Source organism: Artibeus jamaicensis, unplaced genomic scaffold (genome assembly GCF_021234435.1).
Source record: "Artibeus jamaicensis isolate MK-2021 breed Jamaican fruit bat unplaced genomic scaffold, CSHL_Jam_final contig_786, whole genome shotgun sequence".
In the NCBI taxonomy this organism is placed as follows: Eukaryota; Metazoa; Chordata; class Mammalia; order Chiroptera; family Phyllostomidae; genus Artibeus; species Artibeus jamaicensis.
This window is the reverse complement of record NW_026521971.1, coordinates 4,703,422-4,721,241: the sequence shown is the minus strand read 5'-3', so window position 1 is coordinate 4,721,241 and position 17,820 is coordinate 4,703,422. Positions and strand designations below refer to the sequence as shown.

The following is a 17,820-nucleotide window of genomic DNA, read 5'->3' as shown; positions in this document are numbered from 1 at the left end:
TTTGGTAAACAGAACTTTCCTCACTGGGGTTTGTTCGATGTTTCCTTTTCACCACACAGACCTTAGGCGCTCTTGGCGCGTCCTGTGCCCTGTTCTCACCTCTTTACCCACAAAGATGCATCCCTCCCAAGAGCCTTCTCTGGCCTCCTATATCTGTTTTTTTTTTCCAGTTTGATTTTTTTTTAATTGAGGTAGAATTTACCTTCAATAAAAGGTATAGGTAACAAGTGCACAGCAGGTGAGTTCCGACAATCGTCACCACACCCTACTGAGAAAATGGCATTTTATGTCTGAAACAAACTGTTTTGGTCACAGCCCTCTCAGGCAGAGCAAAGATTCCAAGCCTAGCTACCCTCTCCTGCTTTTCAAGGTGAAAGACTCTGTGACACCACGTGTCGGTCACTCAGTGAGACGCAAATCTTTCTTTTGGGCGATGGTTGTTACCATCTGCATTAGCAATGGTGGTATGGACGGGTCATCTGGGACCCCAAAGCAGAAAACAGCAGAAAGCACTCTCATTCGCTCAACGCTCCTGGCTCAGCCGGGAGGCGTGGCCCTGAGAGGTGTGGCCTGGGAGCCTGGAGGCGTGGCCATGAGAGGTGTGGCCTGGGAGCCTGGAGGCGTGGCCCTGAGAGGTGTGGCCTGGGAGCAGGGACAGCTGGAATCCTGAATCAGGATTCCTGGCAACTCCAGCGGTGGGCCAATTTTAGTTGGCAAAAACCAAATTTTGTTGATCCCTAAAAACTGACTTGGGAGGTTGCTGGCAGGCAGCTCTGGGAAATGTGAACTGAAATCCACAGGCCTGCACGTTGTTCGCTCAAGGACCCCAAGGAAGGAGGCTGGGTGCCAGTTGGGACCGTGCGTCCCCACTTAATGTCATGGGTAGGTTCCTGCCCACTGTGACTTTAAGCGAAACAACACATCGAGGAACCACTTTCACCACAAGCTAATTGATACAAACAAGAGTTACGTTCCTCTGGCATATTTCTGGTCACAAAAGCACCACCAAACTTCTAAAGAAAGACCCAAAACACTTCTAAGATCGAACAGTAGAATAAATGTGAGCTATACATACATTTAAGAAACAATAATAAGAAACAAGAAAGAGAATTATTTTCCAGCCTATTCATTTCAGTTCAGGGTCGCAAGGGGGCCGGAGCCTGTCCCAGCAGCTGAGGGTGTGGCAGGACCCACCCAGGACAGGACGCCCTTCCGTGGTGGGGACACACAAGGCACACTCACTCGCTCACACTGGAACACCTTAGACACGCCAGTTCACCTCCTGTGTACATCTCTGGCACGTGGAAGTAAATCTGAGCACCCAGAGAACACCCACACAGGCGTGGGAAGAACAGGCAAACTCTACCCAGAAGGCGGCCCCAGCCCGGAACTCGTTTCCTAAATCACTGTTGTTAGGGAAGGGCATTGAACCAAACAGCGTCGTTGGAAGCCCTGTGGGCACCAGTCCCACTGAACCGCGGGCTCCTGGCCTGCTGTCCCTGAGCCTTTAGGACCTGGGCTGGGGGTGCACGTGTGCAAGTCCGCAGGGCGGTCCTCTTCCTTCAGGGTGAAATGTGTTTGGTTTCTCTAGAACTTTTTTAAGTGAGGTTAAGATTATGAGCCAAATTGTGCTTGTTTCTTATCATGAGTGCTTTTCCATTGAGAGTAGTTTTTGCTGTGCTCTCAAAATCAAGAGCCTGTTACCTATTACGACAATGGGTATGGATTATACACCCCAAACACTCTGAATGCCTGTGTTTTTCTTTGTCTTCCCAAATTCCGTTCGGACCAGCTCAAGCCCCCGTGCCAAGGCTGGCGGGATATTCAAGGTCAATGAGATTGGCCCCCACTGTGTTCCTAATTCTCCTCTTGGAGCGGAAGACGGCCTGCGAAATTCTAAAAAGACCCTCTCCTCAAGACCGCCCGACCGTGTCCAGGGCAGGCCTGCTCCTTAGTCCACATGCTGCGGTTCTGGCCCCCCTGGCGTGCAGGGGTCCTTTTGAAGAAGGCTCTGCAGAGGGCAGGGCGTCCAGGTTTGGCCAATCCTAAGAGGTAGCCACACAACCACCTTTTGGGGGTCCTCCGCCTCCGTGGGGGCTGGACCGACTCAGACACAGGGCAGGGTCCCCACAGATCTGCCACCACTGCTCCTCTTCCCAGAACCCAGGGCCTCGCCACAGTGTGCCACCATGCTCTCCTCAGGCACAAGCAGGAAAAGTTTCATTTCTTTCTGCTTCCTAGACCTGCGGTCCCGTTTCTCAATGGGCCGAGACCCTGGACAGAGGAAAGCTCGCGGAAACACCATGGCTGGTCATCAGTTTACCGAGCTAAGGAGGGCCTGGTCTCGGGAACACAAGGTCGCTCTCTGGGACGGGAATCACCACCAGGCTGCCCCTGTATGTGTGGATTTGGGATTCACTTGCTAGAGAAAATCCTGGATGAATCGGCGGTCCACGGATGAGGCCCTGCTGGTCCCCAGTCAACGGTGTGCAGGCTCGCCAGATGGTCTATGCTCAGGTACGTCTAGGCCAGGGGGTCCTCAAGTGCAAGTGGCCAGCGTGGAGTTACCTTGACTCCAGGATCCACAGCCACTGTCTAGATTGAGAGAACTCCTAACATATCTGACAGGTTCATTAGAGCCATTTTCCTCATATACATAGGTACCGTGGTCGGGAACACATAAATATTTACTTAAATATTCTAATAATAATCGTTAGTAATATTAAACATTATTACTAATAATAGTCTCTTGTCATATGAGTTTTCTTAACCCACGCGTGCGGGAAGGACGGCCACCACTCTGTGGGCTGGACCCCATCTTACACGTTAAAAAGGCACTCTTAGGGGGAGCTGAGAGTCCCCAGTCCAGGCCGAGGCTGCACCCCTAGTATGGTCTGTGCCGACTGCTGCTATTTTGCTCTAGCTGGATTTCCTGCCATCCGCGAATTTCCAGTTGGCAGGAACCACACACTGTGGCATGTCCCAGAGCACCGTGACCTCGTGCCTTCCTGACACTGTGCCCCATATATGTGCTTCCACATCCATTCGGTGAACACTGGAGCATCTGATCGGGCAGATCTCAAGACTAGGGCCTCCTGACGGTATACCTCCCATCTCCTGGTTCATCCAGGCCTGGCCTTGGCTGTTCCTTGTGCTGGAGGCTGCAGATACTAAAAGGAACTTCCAAACCATGGTCCCAGCTACTGCACTGGTCTAAAATGCTATGGAACACCCAGGCACAGGCAGGCCTCCTCCAGCAGACAGACTGGCTGTGACCTCACTGGTCCGGGTTGGAGCAGGATGGTGTAACCTATCAGTCGGCTCCCCCAGGATACTGCCAATTGGGAGACTCTTGCCCAGTTCCCGTTGCCAAGAGCCCAGCGGTTTCCCCATGGTCTTCAGGGTCCAAGGTATGCAGACAGTTTAGTAGAAAGAAGCCTGGGTCAGGAGCAGCCAAGAAGTGCTTTCCTGCTCAGTGCAATTTCATGTACGACCCGGTGGAAAGGACTCGCCCACACTGGGCCTTGGTTTCCTCATCATCTGCAAAAGGGGGAGGGGTAGCAGCCTGTGCACCTCGGTTGGCTTTTGTGAAAACTAAGTGAGAATGTTGGCAAAGTTACTCTCCTAAAATGCACGTTGGGCAAATGTTCTCTCCTCGAGGTAAACAGTTATTATTCCTAATTTTATTATCCTGTCCTGCTGTGACCCCAGATTCCAGAAGTGCTGGGCCTGGGGCAGTGAGAACCTGAGGCAGCGGTGGCCCGCTGCCAAGCGGACTGTGGGAGATGGTGAATCCTCACACAGGGCCAAGAACTTCCAACATGCCGTCAAGTCCACAAATCAGGACAATATTTGCTCTTATCCATTGATTCAAAGAACAAACAATTTTGTCCCAATAGGCATAGCTTCACAATGGTGTGTTCTGTTGTGTGTACCTTTATCAATCTCTGGTAGCTGTGTGGGGCCACGGTTTGAAAAAGACTCAGTTACACTGTCCAGAATTCAAGAACTCCTCTGGAACTACGTGGCTGAATGCTGGCCTCTCCACAAACCTCCTCCCTCCACTTCTGGGCTGCCATTGCTCCAGCCCTCACCTCCTGTTAGCAGCCCAGAGCCTGCTGGAGAAGACCCCGGCCATATGGTCCTGGCTGGCCTCCAGTTTTTCGTGCTCCTTGTCCTGCTCCAAGGGTTCCTGCCTTCCCATGCAGGCTGCCCTCCAGGAAGTCCGCATCTGTGCAGTTCCTGCCCTGCACTAGGGAACCGTTGGACAACCCATTGTGCCAGAAGGCTGCTCCTGCCCAAGGCCAGACTGGGCTGTCACACATCTTTATGGTAGCAATAAACCCGTTGCCAAGGAGACCAACTGGTATATGGAGCCCTCTGAGGCAGAGTAGGTGACCTTCGCAGACAGACATTTTCTGCAGATTCAGGACAACTGGAGAAATGTCTCACTCCAGCTGTCAGCACGGCAACTCCTGGACTCACACGGGCTCCACGTCCTGGTGCGCAGTTGGTGACCTTGCCTGCCCACACCCACCTCTCCACTGTGACCCTCCTGCCCAGCGAGTCTCCTCTCCGCATGCCCAGAGGACCTTTTCCTCCTCACATCCTGGCCTCTCCCTGTCCCCCTTATTCTATTCAGGTTATCTTGAACAGGCGAGAGGCAGGCCCCCTGAGGCAAGCTCCAGCATTTCCTTCCTCTTTGCACTCAATATTCTCTCCAAATTGTCTCTTTCCTTCTCTCCCAACTTGGAAAAGACTTTTCCCTTCTCCACCCCTTTTGGAGACCTCCTGATCTGCAGAGCCAGGCTCCCAGGTTCCGGAGCCTTCCACGGGCCCTTCCCATCCTACTCATCTGACCCTCTGTCAAACTGTGCGCTCCCTGAAGACAGGGGCTGTGGTCTGAAACCTCTGACTTGCCTGCCGTGTTGGACTCGGAGCAGAGCTCTGGAAATGCCCTCGAGCGAACACGTCCAAGAGCGAATTCGGACAGGCGTGCCAGTCAGCCCTGCGCCTCCCACGGGGCCTGGGAAGTCACCAGGGTGGCTAGCACAGAGTGCGCCTGCTCCTCGGAGCCCCCAGACTGCCCTCTGCTGGTACCGAAGGCTTTCTGCTCCGCACAGTACTTAGGCTCTTCATGAAAACCCAGACCCGAAAGCTCTGGGGTTGGGGACGATGAGTGGCATCAGCCGTGGCCTCCAGGATGTGACTTGGCCCGGGCATCGGAAGAGCCTGGGCTTGTAGCACAGGCCCGGCAGGGCACCCAGCGGGGCGCATGCCTGGGCAAAGGGTGATGACAGCTTTAAAAGGGAGAGTCTCTCTCCAGGGGACTCACTGTCAAGTCCACAGCCACCTGGACTCAGGGCAACTCCTCTCTGTGGGCCAAGTGGCAGAGGACCCGGCAGAAAGCCTCGGTCAAGGTGGAAGCGTGTATAGGAGGGAGGACCACGGTGGGGATGTGGCGGTGGTGAAGGCCAAACGGAAATTCCCTCTAAACTCCAGCCACTGTCAATGTCATTGGGTCAAGCCTTTCTGTGCAACAATTTCACATTTGTACCAAGAATCTTAAAAATGCCCATAGCCTCTCACCTACTCACGAATCAAAGAGCCCACACACTTAGGGAAATAATCCTAAATGAAGGCAATTCTGTATGGACAAATTTGCTGATCATATCGCTATTTTTAAAAAAGGAAGAACTATAAAGAACTGAAATTGTTCACCATTAGGGTGATTGTTAAATAATAAGTTTCTTGCCCTGGTTGGGTGGCTCACTCGGTTGGAGGGTCAATGGTGAACCAGAAAGGGTCGTGGGTTCGACCCCTAGGCAGGGCACCCGCCTAGGTTGTGGGTTTGACCCCTGGTCAGGGTGAGCACAGGAGACAGCCAGTCAACATTTCTCACATAAGCATTTCTCTCTCTCCCTTCCCTTCTCTCTAAAAATCAATAAACATAGATCCTCAGGTGAAGGTCTAAAACAGTAGATAATAAGTTTCCTGAATTCTAGCTAACACTGGTTTCGTGTTTCCAACGTGCCAGGCATCGCCCTTGCTTTGCGGACGAGTAAACTGAGGCCGGGCCATGTCAGGTGAGTCGGCCACAGTGTCTGGACACGGGAGAGGATTAGAGGCAGGTGGTCTCACTCTGGAAACTGAATTCCGACCACACAACAGCGTCCCTCTCAGGGAGTGTGCACGTGTGTGTCTGTGCATGTGTGTGTGCACACATGCGTATCCCATGGAACACTAAGCATCTTTAAAAAATACTACCCATTGATTTAAAGTAATTTTATACACAATTTTAATGACCTAAACATGTTTCTGTTATAATGTTGAGTTAAAATAGGATATGAAACTCTGTAATGAGTACAATCTGCTAAGATATTTAATCTATGTGTATAAAGAAGAAAAGGAAACAAGTTTACATACTAACAGTAACTGCATTTAAGCAGATGGGTGTTCTCTCCCGAGAGAGAGTCCATGTTCTGTATTTTGTCCACTTTCGACCAAGGTCCCCTGTAGGAGACTGTTCTGCGTGGCGTGGACCCAGCTCCCACTCAGCGATGCACAGGACCCACGCCCACAGATAGGTTCTCCTGTGGGGGATCAGGCCTGCAATGTGCCTAGGCCACTTTGAGTCTTGCTTTTTGCTAAAAAAAATCCCTCACCCGGATTTGTGGCAAACATTTACTGCAAAGTAACTTCCTAAAATCCATGCCAAACTTTCCCAGGATGAATGTAACCGGTTCAACCACTTTTCCCTTTTCATTTGCAAATATCTGTGATGTGACTAGTGGCACTGGCTCCTTTGTTGTCTGTAAAAGGTAACCACCTAAAGGGAACCTGTTTATAGTAAATGAGGACCATCATGTAATGTGCTGAGAAACCCACTAAAGGCTGGTCATGGCAAGGGCTGTGGCTTTTGCTCCCCTTGAGAGAAAGGCCATGCTGTCCCTTTTCCTCCACGGGACTCGGTAGTCCCTGGGATTGTCTCATTTCATCCATAATGACGCCGTCACTGTGGGCCGGTGTCCCCATCAGTCCCCACTGATGGACAACCAGGCTTCATGTCTGTACACCCACCAACCACATGACCTGAGCTCACACCTCGACCGGCCAGCCCACCTGTCAATGTCCCAAAGCAGAGAAGCCAGAGGCATCTGGCACCGGGCTCTGCTACATGGGTGTAATCTCTCGTGGCGCATCGTCAAGGTACCCAGAAAATGGGAGGGCAGTTGTGGGGTAAAGCCACAAGCCCTGAGCAATCCCACAAGCCCTGCTCAAGGCTGGTGGAAATGCCCTGGTCCGCCAGGCTGCCACACAGTGGGAACGGACCCAGAGCCGAGACCGCAGCCTGCAGCCAGCCCCGGCCTCGCGCCGCATGGCCCACACAGTGCTTTGGGCTATGCAGCGCTGTGCTGGTTTGGTTGTTTGGCTTTGTGTTTAATTTCATTATCTAATCATTTCCAACTGAAAGGCCCCACAGAAAAACCTAGCTTTCTGCCTCCTCTTAAAAATCGGGAGGTCCAAGCCATGTGGCAACAGTGAGCAGGTGTGGGGCTGCAGCTGCCCCGCAGACTTGATGTGGGCCCACCACTCCCGGCTGCCTCTCGGACACCGAGCTGACGCATGTGCTTGAACTACTGCTTCTCTAACAGCAGAGTGATACGGAAAGTGAAATATATTCTGTGTCCACGCCTCAGTGCAAAGAGGTAAACGGGAGCGTGGGCTGGGAGGCCTGTGGGCTGGTCACTCCTGCTCACTTCTTCACCTCCCTGGTCCTAACGAGTCTCTGAGTTTTCTCCTCGGGCCTGGATGGTTACGGAGGAACAGGTGCAGGGAAACAGCATCTGTCCTCCTGTTTGGAGCGAGTCCTGGCAGGAAGTATGGCCTGGTGACACTTCACCTGCCTCCCCTGCTCCACCCAAGTTGTCTACTCAGCCCCTGCAGTGGCCAAGCCCTTCTCCCAGGCGGCGGGGGTGGGAGGTGAGGAGAGTGGCCCATGTGGAGAGGAGCTGCCCAAAGCCAGAGAACTCAGAGCCATCCCCGGGAACCCATGAGCTGAGCCATCTACTTGAACAGTGTCATTCTGAGGACGTGCTCCCGGCCCACATCCCTCCCTGAAGTGCAAAGCTGGTTTGGCGCCTGACGACTTTGTGCAAAGGCCTGGGAAGCCCCAGCTTCTACAAAGTCCTGGGCCAGAAGCAGAAACAGCAGCGGTGGCTCTGAGTCAGACCACCTGGGTCCCCTGCCAGCGCCACCTCCCGCCAGGGTAGTGATCTCAGGCAGCTGGGGAACCTCTCTGGGTCTCCATCCTCTTCTGTCATTGTCTAGGGGCCAGGTTGTTGTGAAGACTGAACACACGCCAAGCTCTCAGCACAGGATCAGGGCTCAGGGCTCAGGAAACGCCAGCTCCCCAGCCCCCACTGCTCTGACCAGTCTGCCTCGTCCCGGATTGGAGGGTTGAGGGGCACAGCGGAGGTGGACCCTCCAGTCTCGGTTTCTACTCTCCTTCCACCCACTCAGCTAAACTGTCTTCTTCTTTGCACTGACAGCTCAGCCCCTGGGGCCAGGCACTAATGACTTAGAGCTTTACAGGGCAGGGCTGAGCCTGTGGGAACCTCTGTGGCCACCTAGAGGTCCCTGAGTTCCCAGAGGCCAGTTTCTGGCACCCTGGGAGGATCTAACAAATCCATGTGCGTTCTCTGTGGCTGCCTTTAGGCGTTTACTTAGGAGAAGCGGTCTCCTCTGGCACCACGATGAACTGGCAACCTGAGGTCAAGGTCAGGATCCCATCTCTGCAGGAGCAGGGTCAGGGAACCCCATCCCTGCAGGAGGAGGGTCAGGGAACCCCATCCCGCGGGAGATGTGGTCAGCGCCTCCTGCGGTGGAGAGGCGTGGGGAGGGCACCAGGCCCCCACGTTCTCACTGTTCCCCAGGCGTCTCCAGGGAGCCAGGCTCCAGATGTCTCCAGACGTCCTGGATGGGCAGCTCTAGAGAATCCCAGCCCAGCTGGGCCGCCCCCAGGCAAGCAGGCATGGGTGACCTTCGGGGCTTCCCTGGCCAGGGGCACAGTCCCAACCTCCAGCCTCTCCTGCTGCCCCTCCTACCAGCTTCTCTGGGCCCTTCCTGACCCCTAGCCTGGCTGAGAGCCTGACCCACTCCCTCCCACCCACCATGTATGACATGAGCAGAGCAGTATAAGAGGGGCAGGGAGGGTTCTTTTGCTCACCACTGGGTCCCCATCACCTAGCCCTGTGCCTGGCATACAGCGGGTGCATAATGATTGCATGTTGGGTAAATGAGCAGGCTAACGGTCATACCCACCTCACAACTTTCAGGGTGATGCTAAACGAGATGATGCAAATACCGTCGCCCTTGACACAGTGTCAGACACGCCACGAGCAATTCAGCAGCTGCTGGTGGCGGCTGCCTGGCTCCCTCAAACCCAGGTGCCTGTACACCCCACTCTGGGGCCTTTCTTGGGTCCTGCTATTTGCTGGCTGCCTCCCGTCCTTCCTCTACTCTCCAGAGGCTTCTAGCTTGGCCTCAGGACCACCAGAGCTCAGGCTTTGGCTTGCAAAGTCAGCCATCATTCTAGCACTTTCCTTGGGGAAGGTGCAGGGGTGAGGGCAGGACAGAGGATGGATCCAAACACTGTCGAGAAAGCTCAGCAATTATTACAGGCCTTGGCCAGAAGAGATGGTCGGAGACAACCTCTTCTGACCTGCCACCAGGGCAGGGCAAACCTCTGTTTAGTAAAGGTCTGCTCTTGTCATCTGGCAGTGACCTTCTGAAGCGTCCAAGGCACCTCGCCTTGTCCCTAGCTCCGAATGTCCCCCATATGTACCCATGCTTCCTTTCTGTATCTGAATCGTCCCTGAGTGTGGGGCCTCTGGCTCTCATGTATGTGGGGCTCACGCACATATGTGTGTATTAAATATGGTTATTTTCTCTTGCTAAAAAGAGAAGGAGAAGAACGCTCACCAACTCATCTCCCTCCAAATGTCCCAGGCTTTCTGGAGGAAGGTATTACTCGAAAAACATCTGCCCTGGGGCCCAGGCTGGCTGCCCCACCCCGCATGCCCCCCCCCATTTCCTCCACTGCCGGAAACGAGGCACCCAGGCTGTGAAGGAGCAGGCAGGGCTGCCCCCAGGAGCTGAGGGGCCTTGTCACCGAGAATCCCCCAACGCCAGGTCCTCGAAGAGTTTTAAGATGTATGGAGAGATTTGCTCTGTGTCCGAGAACAACTTCAGCTTTCCTGAGGTGGACAGGACAGAGCAGAAGGCTGGCGTGGCATCCAAGCCTCTCACAATGCCCTTCGTTCCTCTACACCTCAGCTGTCACCCTGGGTGGGACCAGATAGGCAAGCCCCAAACATTTCTCAGAGGGGCCACCCTCTGATCAAACGAATCTGTACTGGGACCCCACTCAGTACGCTGAGTGGGTGGAAGTAGGGCTCCCCCTGCTCTGTGTACTCTGTGACCCCATGGACGAGCCAGCATGTTTGCTGCCCCGTGTCTCCCTGATGCTGACAGTGACGTGGGGCTTGGGGTACTGGGCACCCAGTAGGTATGACCCGCCTCCCCAGGGAAGCCAGACCCTTGGCCCTGCACGTTTCCCAGTGGGCTGCACCGGCATCATGCTCAGAGGGTGTGCAGGCCCCGTGGGCTGCACCGGCATCATGCTCAGAGGCGCGCAGGCCCATCCTGGACTGAATCAAGGCATCTGGGCTGCGGCCGGAGAAGTACTGGGCCGGGGTGGTCCCGAGCAAACCCTCAGAGCTCCACCTGTGGGTGCAGCGGAGCCCCGCCTCTGTAGACACTGGGGTCACACACACAAGGCTGGCTAGGGGAGGCGTCTTATCCACCTGAACGGTCAGCCCCGATCGGCTACCTGAGGTGACAGGGAGAATCATGGATCCAGCCCTTCCGTTATACTGGAAAGGAAACTGAGGCCTGGGAGGTGCCTCTTCGCCTCATCGGAGCCCCTCCCCAACCCAGGAGAAGACACAGCGGCCTCTTTCCCAGCAAGGAGGAGGCGATGGGGCCGGCTATGGTGCAGGACTGGCCGCAGAGCACCCCGAGGACCCAGACACGAAGCTTTAATCGGAGCGGCAAGGGCCAGGGGCGGAGCGCCCCTCCACACCCCGCAGCCCCTGCAGGTGCCCGGGACAGGTGCGGCTTTGAGACCTGCGTCCCCACACCTGGCTTAATGTTCTACCCTTTTAAAATTCTTAATAATTTTTTAAGAAGAATCCCACATTCTCATTTTTCACTGGGCGCCGCAAATTACACAGCCAGTCCTCCCTCACCAGTCATTCACCGAATGTCTCAGCCTCTGGGAGCCTCAGTTTTCTGCCCTGTAAATGGGAAGAGCAACAGCACCTGCCTCATAACAGAACGAACCGTCCGTAACAGAACGGCCCTGAAAACGAAGGGAAAGAGCACAAGCAGAGGCCTCGGCAGGTGCCGGGCATGTAGTCAACACTGACCTCTGAGATTACTACTCTAGATAAAGTAGCAGTCGCTCTGGGACCTGCTCAATGAGAAGGATGTTGCCAACCACACCCCCCATCTGGCGAACTGGGAGAGGGTCACAGGCGCCCAGACACCAGGCCCCTCCCGGCCTCTTACTTTCCCGAAACGGCTGTGTTTGCATCTGCAGGCGGATCTTGATGAGGTCCACGGGCGTGCCCAGTCCGACGGACACCACACCGGCCACCACGCTGGCCAGGAGCAGGCTTGACAGGGTGTGGGGTGGGCCGGCCTCCAGCTCCCTGCTCTGGTGCTGGCTGAGGAACCTCTGCGTGTTACTGAAGACCCCAAACACCACCGAATTGTAGACGGCGATGCTGGCCAGGGGGAAGGACATGCCCTTGAAGAAGCCGAACACCTGTGGGGAAACCCGGGGGAGGGAGCGTGAGAACTGCAGGCCGGGGCCAAGGCCCCCTCGCAGTCCCGGGCACAGACCCTGCCCTCCCGTGGGCTGGGTCCTGCGGGCTCGGGGGAGATAGCACAAAAATAAACCAAAGAGGACAGAACGGTGCTGCTGTGAAAGGAGAGACGGGGGCGGATGGGGACTTCCCTGCCCTGAGGAGGAGCTGGCTTCTGGGAAGTCTTGTTGGACTAGTGGTGGTGTCCTGGGCCTGGAGCATTTTTGTCATGGGAGTGGCAGTGCCCCCGGACTGTGGCTGGGGGAGGGGCCTGGGGAGCTCTGGGGGGAGGGTGGCAAGCTTGCCAAGCATCACACACACCCTCCTTGCTGGCCACTCCAACAAACACATTCTCCGGGCACTCGCCACGCGCCAGGCCCTGGGGGACAACAGGAAGGAAGAAGAGCCTCCACCAAGTTCACAGTCTGGGGGCTGGGGTGGGTGGTGAACCTGGATGGACAAATTAAAGTACAATGTGCTAAGAGCCCCTCAGGAGAGCTCAGCTGGCTAGAGCACAGTCCCAATAAACCAAGGTTGTGGGTCTGATCCTCGGTCAGGGGACCTAAAATGACTGCATAAACAAGTGGAACAACAAATCAATGTTTCTCTCTCTCTCTCTGTCCCTCAAAAGAAATCAATAACAATTTTAAAAATATATATAATGTGCCAAGCTTGTGGTGAGGGGCTAAGAAGAGGGTCCCACAGCGCCGCCCAGGGGTGCCCCAAGCACGAGTGTCTCTTGGAAGAATAACTCAAGGGCGGATGCCCTGGACACACAGCGCCTGCAGGCTTCTGCACACACCCAGGGCACAAGAGGCCGGGGAGAGGGCGCTGAGGCTGAGGTCAGGGTCTGCTGCATTCCCAGTGGACACCACACAGGCATTGCGGACACCGGAAAATTCCACCAGCCCATGGAGGAGTCAGGGCAGTGCCCAGGAGCCCCTTGCCAAAGGCGAAAAGGCGCCAGAAGCTGCCGCACAAACCCCAGGCTAGATGCAAACTGGCCAACCCTAAACTGCCAGACACAGGGCAGCTCACGTGGGCTTGTGGCTACACACACATGCAGCAGATGTGCGTGCACACACACACACACACACACACACACACACCTGCTTCAGCCTCTTCCCCTGGTAACCTGGGACATCGCAGAGCCCTGAGCTACTGATTCTCAGACGAACGCCCACGGTGGCCACCAGAGCCCCAGAGCTGGGACACTGGTTGGCAGACACTGTGAGGGACAGGTGGCAACAAGGGAGAATCAACAGCCGCTTTCCGGGGCACTGAGCAAGCACACATGAGCCGGAAGAGCGAGTGCAGGTGGGTAGACTTGCCCGAGTTTAAAGCAGTGGATCCCAGTTAGAACGACACCCCGACACCAGACAGGCTGAGTCTGCGGGGACACTGCAGGGGCTGGCAGGAGGTTCCCGAGCTCCAGGTCCACAGTGGGGCCACGTTTCCAGGACTCAAGCCCAAGTTCCTGGGGGCTGCCTTGGGGCTGGTGCCTGATCATCGCTTTAAATCAACAGGTCCTGTCATCCTAAATTTTAAAGTTTGTTTAAACTTCCCCAAAAAGGGGCCTTGGGAGGTCTCCCTAAAGCATACGGCAGCTCTCAGGAAGGGCCCCAGGTGCGTCTTCTATAAAATATTACTCAGGTTTCCCCTTTTCAAAGAAAAGCCTTGGGTCCCACTGTCTTCAGTGACCTGTGGCACCAGCCAGCTGTAGGCACCGGGGCGCCCGGTCCAGGCCACGCCAGGCTGAAGGGATGCCTGTGGGCACACAGTCCTGGCCACTCAATTGGTTTTGAAAAACTTGACAAGGCACCCTGTTTTTTTTGCAGTAATTTTCCACTGTGGCTCTAAATTCCTCAGAATTTCTGCAGAGAGGCTACACAAAACCGGTTTCTTTCTCCAACAACGTGGCACTGGGGGCGGGGTTGGCTCAGGTCACGCACGCTGTGTGGGGCACGCACGCCGTCTGGGGCACGCACGCCGTCTGGGGCACGCACGCTGTCTGGGGCATGCGGCGGGTGAGCAGGGGAATTGAGCCGAGCACGATGGCGGGGACAAACCAGCCTCCCACTCACGTGCCTGCGGGAGGGCCGTGGCCGAGGTCCCCGGCCCGGGTGGGCTTTGCCCCATTTTGTGGGAGGCCTTGGTGGGTAAAGCTCCAGCTGCCCGCCCGAGGGGCACTTACGCTCTCCTTCCTGTACACCGTGCGGATGCAGCTGAGGGTGTTCCCGTAGCCCACGCCGGCCTGCAGGCGAGTCTGCAGAGAGAGGCAAGGGTGTGAGACCCAGAGGTGATTCACATCCCCACTGCCCCCAGGGTGTGGAGCATCCAGCACTGAGGTTCGGAGCAGGGCAGGCCCTGCCCAAAGCGACCCAGGCAGGAGGGAGGTCTGGGCTTCAGTCCTGGACAGGCTGACCCTCTCTCCCCTACCTGCACCATGTCCCCCAGCCTCTCATTCAGACCTTCCTAAATGCAGCGGGAGCCCTCTTGGTCCCAGAGAAGAACAAAGGTCAGTTTGTTGAGCAAAAACGATGCTTGCCTGGGAAGGTCTGATCCCTGCCTCTCGCGAACAAAAAGCTGGCTGGTGGCGTGGCTCTGCCCCATCTTGCCTGTGGCTCTGCCTTCCTAAACCCTCCCCGGGGCGACCTGCTCGTCTCCCCTGCAGAGCCCCTTCACGGCGCACCTGGGTGGCGGCCTGGCCTCCTCCATGCCTCCTGCTTCTCCCCACTCCCTGACACAGACTGACTCATGACGGTCTGAGGAGCCGTGTCACCGCTGTGCGAAACGTTGCAGTGCAACTCAGCGCTCCTACCAACTCAGAATACACTGTACACCCTCCACCAGCTCCCAGGAGGCCCTGCGTGAGCGTCCACACCTGCCTCTCAGCCCCCTGGGCCATCTCCCCCACCCCTTACCTCCATGACCCGCACCCCCTACACACACACACACACACACAGCACATTCCCCGGAGCACTGGTTCTCTCCCACTCCCAGAACTGTCCACCGCTGCTCTTTCTCCCAGAGGCTGTTCCCCCAGGACCTGCTCATCTTTTGGGCCTGAGCTCAAATGTCGCGATGGCGTCGCGTTTGCCTGTTTGCTCCGGGTTTCCCTGGGTACCCCTCCAAGGGGAGCAGGGCCATTTCCTGCTTCCCTCTTGTGCCTGGAGCCACGTGGGGTGCTCACCTGGCCCCTTGGTACTGTAGGGATGGTGAAGGTGCAGTGTCCTGCAGGGAGGCTGGCTGTGGTGGCCAGGGGCACCGTGAGGGCACAGAGGGTCTGAGTAAGCCCACAAAAGTGCCCGGGTGCCCTCTACCCTGGCCCTGGAGAGTTCTACTTCTCTGAGGATAATTCTCCCTCAAAACACTTCCTTAGCACCCAAACGTGCTGTGCCCGGGAGGAAGGAACCGTGAGAACCATAGGGGAGGAGATCTGGACCCTGCCCCCCGCCCCGAACCCAGAGTTCCAAGAGGAGCGAAGGCCCTGGTGCCACTAACGCTTCACAGTAACAGCCTGAGCCCGATCCCTGGGCCAGCAACAGAGGCGCTGGCAGAGCAGAGCCCTGAAAATGACCGTCTCTGAGGTGAAGACCATGGGTCCTGCTTTGCTGCGCTGAACTTCGCTTCATTTCCCAACTTTCCTACGATGAGCAGGGGTTACTTTGGTTATTTCCAGCTAATGTAATTACAAAATAATTCTAAGTCCAAAACTTATATGGGACTACATTCTCTTAATAAAAAATTTCCGACGCTACATACAAAGCTGAAGTCTGCCCAGGCCCACCCCTCTGACTCAGCCCGCCCCCCCCTCCCCGCAGCGAGTGGGCCCGGCGGATGGCCCGGCTGCGTCGGACCGGCCTCCACCGGAACAGCTCTCCAAGGACAGGCGGCCGGAGGAGACACGCAGCCCTCCCATCACTATGATCCATCGATGGTGTGACGCTGTTCATAAATGTTACTTTCATAGTCAGAGAAATGTACTTATTGACTCACTCCACCAATACTTGCTGAGTCCTATTTTATAGCCGGCACCGGCCCGATCTCGGGGAAGGGAACAGCGGAGAAAACGAACTCCCGCCCTCATGGGACTTATACCGAGTGGGGCTGGAAAGCACAGCCAGTAGAAAGTAATCCCCAGGTGAACGGATGTGCCAGAGGACAAGTGCCGTGCGGGAAACAGACTGGGGCTCGGAGGGCTGGGTGGTGGGGACGAGGCGCTGGGAGGGGCTGCCGGGTGGGAATTGGGCCTTCACGTCCTCTGGTTAAGCAGAACCACAGAGGCCCCCCTTGGGCTGGGGTGTCCCCAGCCAGGTCATGGACACGGGCCAGGGCAGGTGGGGGAGCAGGCCACTCTCTGCCCCATTTAGGGCTGGCCCGCAGCTGACCACAGCTGACCGCTCTTCCCGCCGGCCCTGAGGGGTGAGTCCACAGAACGGTTGAGCCGCAGGAGGGTCAAGTCCCCACTAAGAAGGCTGAGTGGTCAAGTCACTCAAGCAAAGAGCGAAACCCAGATCATGGCCACAGAGCAAAGGTCTGCCAGCCGTGCGGAGCGCGTGGGAGGCTGCCACCCACCAAGGCCAGCAGCGCAGCTCGAGCCCCTGGAATTTCCGATTCCAGCCGGAGCTGGCATTTAATGTGCACCCGCTGAATGCCTGGGGAATCCCTGGGCGCCTCACAGAACCCATCTCACTGAATCCCAGAAACGCCATGTGGCATGGATACTATCCCCGCTTCACAGAGGAAGGAAGCTGCCTCCCTGTATTCACTGTCTGGCGCAACTAATTGTCGTCTAATTGCCTGTAATAAATGACTTAGTGGCTTAAAACAATGCACATCTCTTCTCTCCTACCTGGTTAGCTGGTCGAAAGGCAGGCAGGCCCAGACTGGAAACCCTGGTCACAGCGCGTCAGGCCAGGCAGGAGCCCTGACTGCAGCCCCACTGTCACCTCGAGGCCGGGAGCTGCTCTCCCACCTGTGACGAGGCCGCTGCTGGCAGGGGAAGGAAACTCTGACCCAACTCAGGAGCTCGGGCAGGTCCTTCTAGCTTGGCCTCAGACACGCCCCAGCGTGCGTGTGCATCAGGGCGAGAGTGGTGCATCAGTGCCCTGCCCTCAAAGTCACGGCGAGCATCCTCACGGCAGCCCCACTGGGGAGGGGCTCTTTGCCCGTTTCACGGACCCGCAGGCTCAGGGAGGTTGGGTGCTGTGTCCCAGCCGCAGGACAGCAAGCGGGCTCCAGGTTATCTGACGCTCTTGTCTGGACCTTTCTCAGTGGACAGGGGGCTCTAGACAAAACGTCAGCAGATGAAGGAAGCTAGGAGGACGTTCTGGGGAGACACAAGGGCCTGGGCCCACAAGGGCTGGCCCCAGAGGGGGCATCCGTGCAGGCTGGCATCCCAGGCTGTGCCCTCAGCAGGGAGGCTGCCAGGCTGAGCAGAGACCAGGTTTTATGTGTCAGCAAGGGTTCCCTCCAGAGGCTCAGGGACTGAGGGGAGATAAGGAGGAGAGCGTTTTCGGGTGACATGTGGCCAGGCCCAGGGAGGTCACGCTTGCCTGTGCAAGGAGGTGGCGGCAGCTCACTGGCATTAGGAGTGTGGCTGTAAGGCCTGCAGCACAGGGATGGCACCTGCTCGGTCCACCACTGATGCCTTACCGTCCTGACCGCGCCCCCACAAAGTGTTCAATAAGCGGTTGATGTGTAAGCAAAAGGCAGGGCCCATAGGAGGGACTGGAGGAGCCAGGAAATATCTCTAAGTATTTAAGACAAGTAGGCTGACCTCCCCATCACACAGAGAGCAGACCTGGCTGTGACCCGGGCAGGGCCACTGCCGTGCAGGGGGCAGGAAGGGGAGAGAGGAGACGGCAGCAGCCGTGGGAGAAGG

General features: G+C 56.4%; 1 protein-coding gene across 12 annotated transcripts in view; it reads right to left on the bottom strand.

Annotated features, from left to right (window-relative positions):
* SLC25A48 (solute carrier family 25 member 48) overlaps positions 1–17,820 on the bottom strand; it is a 39,448-nt gene that overhangs the window by 15,728 nt on the left and 5,900 nt on the right. For all 12 annotated transcript variants that reach the window (XR_008392905.1, XR_008392906.1, XM_053672773.1 and 9 more), the window contains exons 3-4: positions 14,128–14,199; positions 11,635–11,893 (exon numbers count right to left, since the gene is read on the bottom strand). Coding sequence is in view for 10 of the 12 variants with exons in the window: in XM_053672773.1 (XP_053528748.1) it covers positions 11,635–11,893; positions 14,128–14,199 (331 nt within the window). In the remaining 2 variants the exon portion in view is untranslated. The remainder of the gene's footprint in view (positions 1–11,634; positions 11,894–14,127; positions 14,200–17,820) is intronic.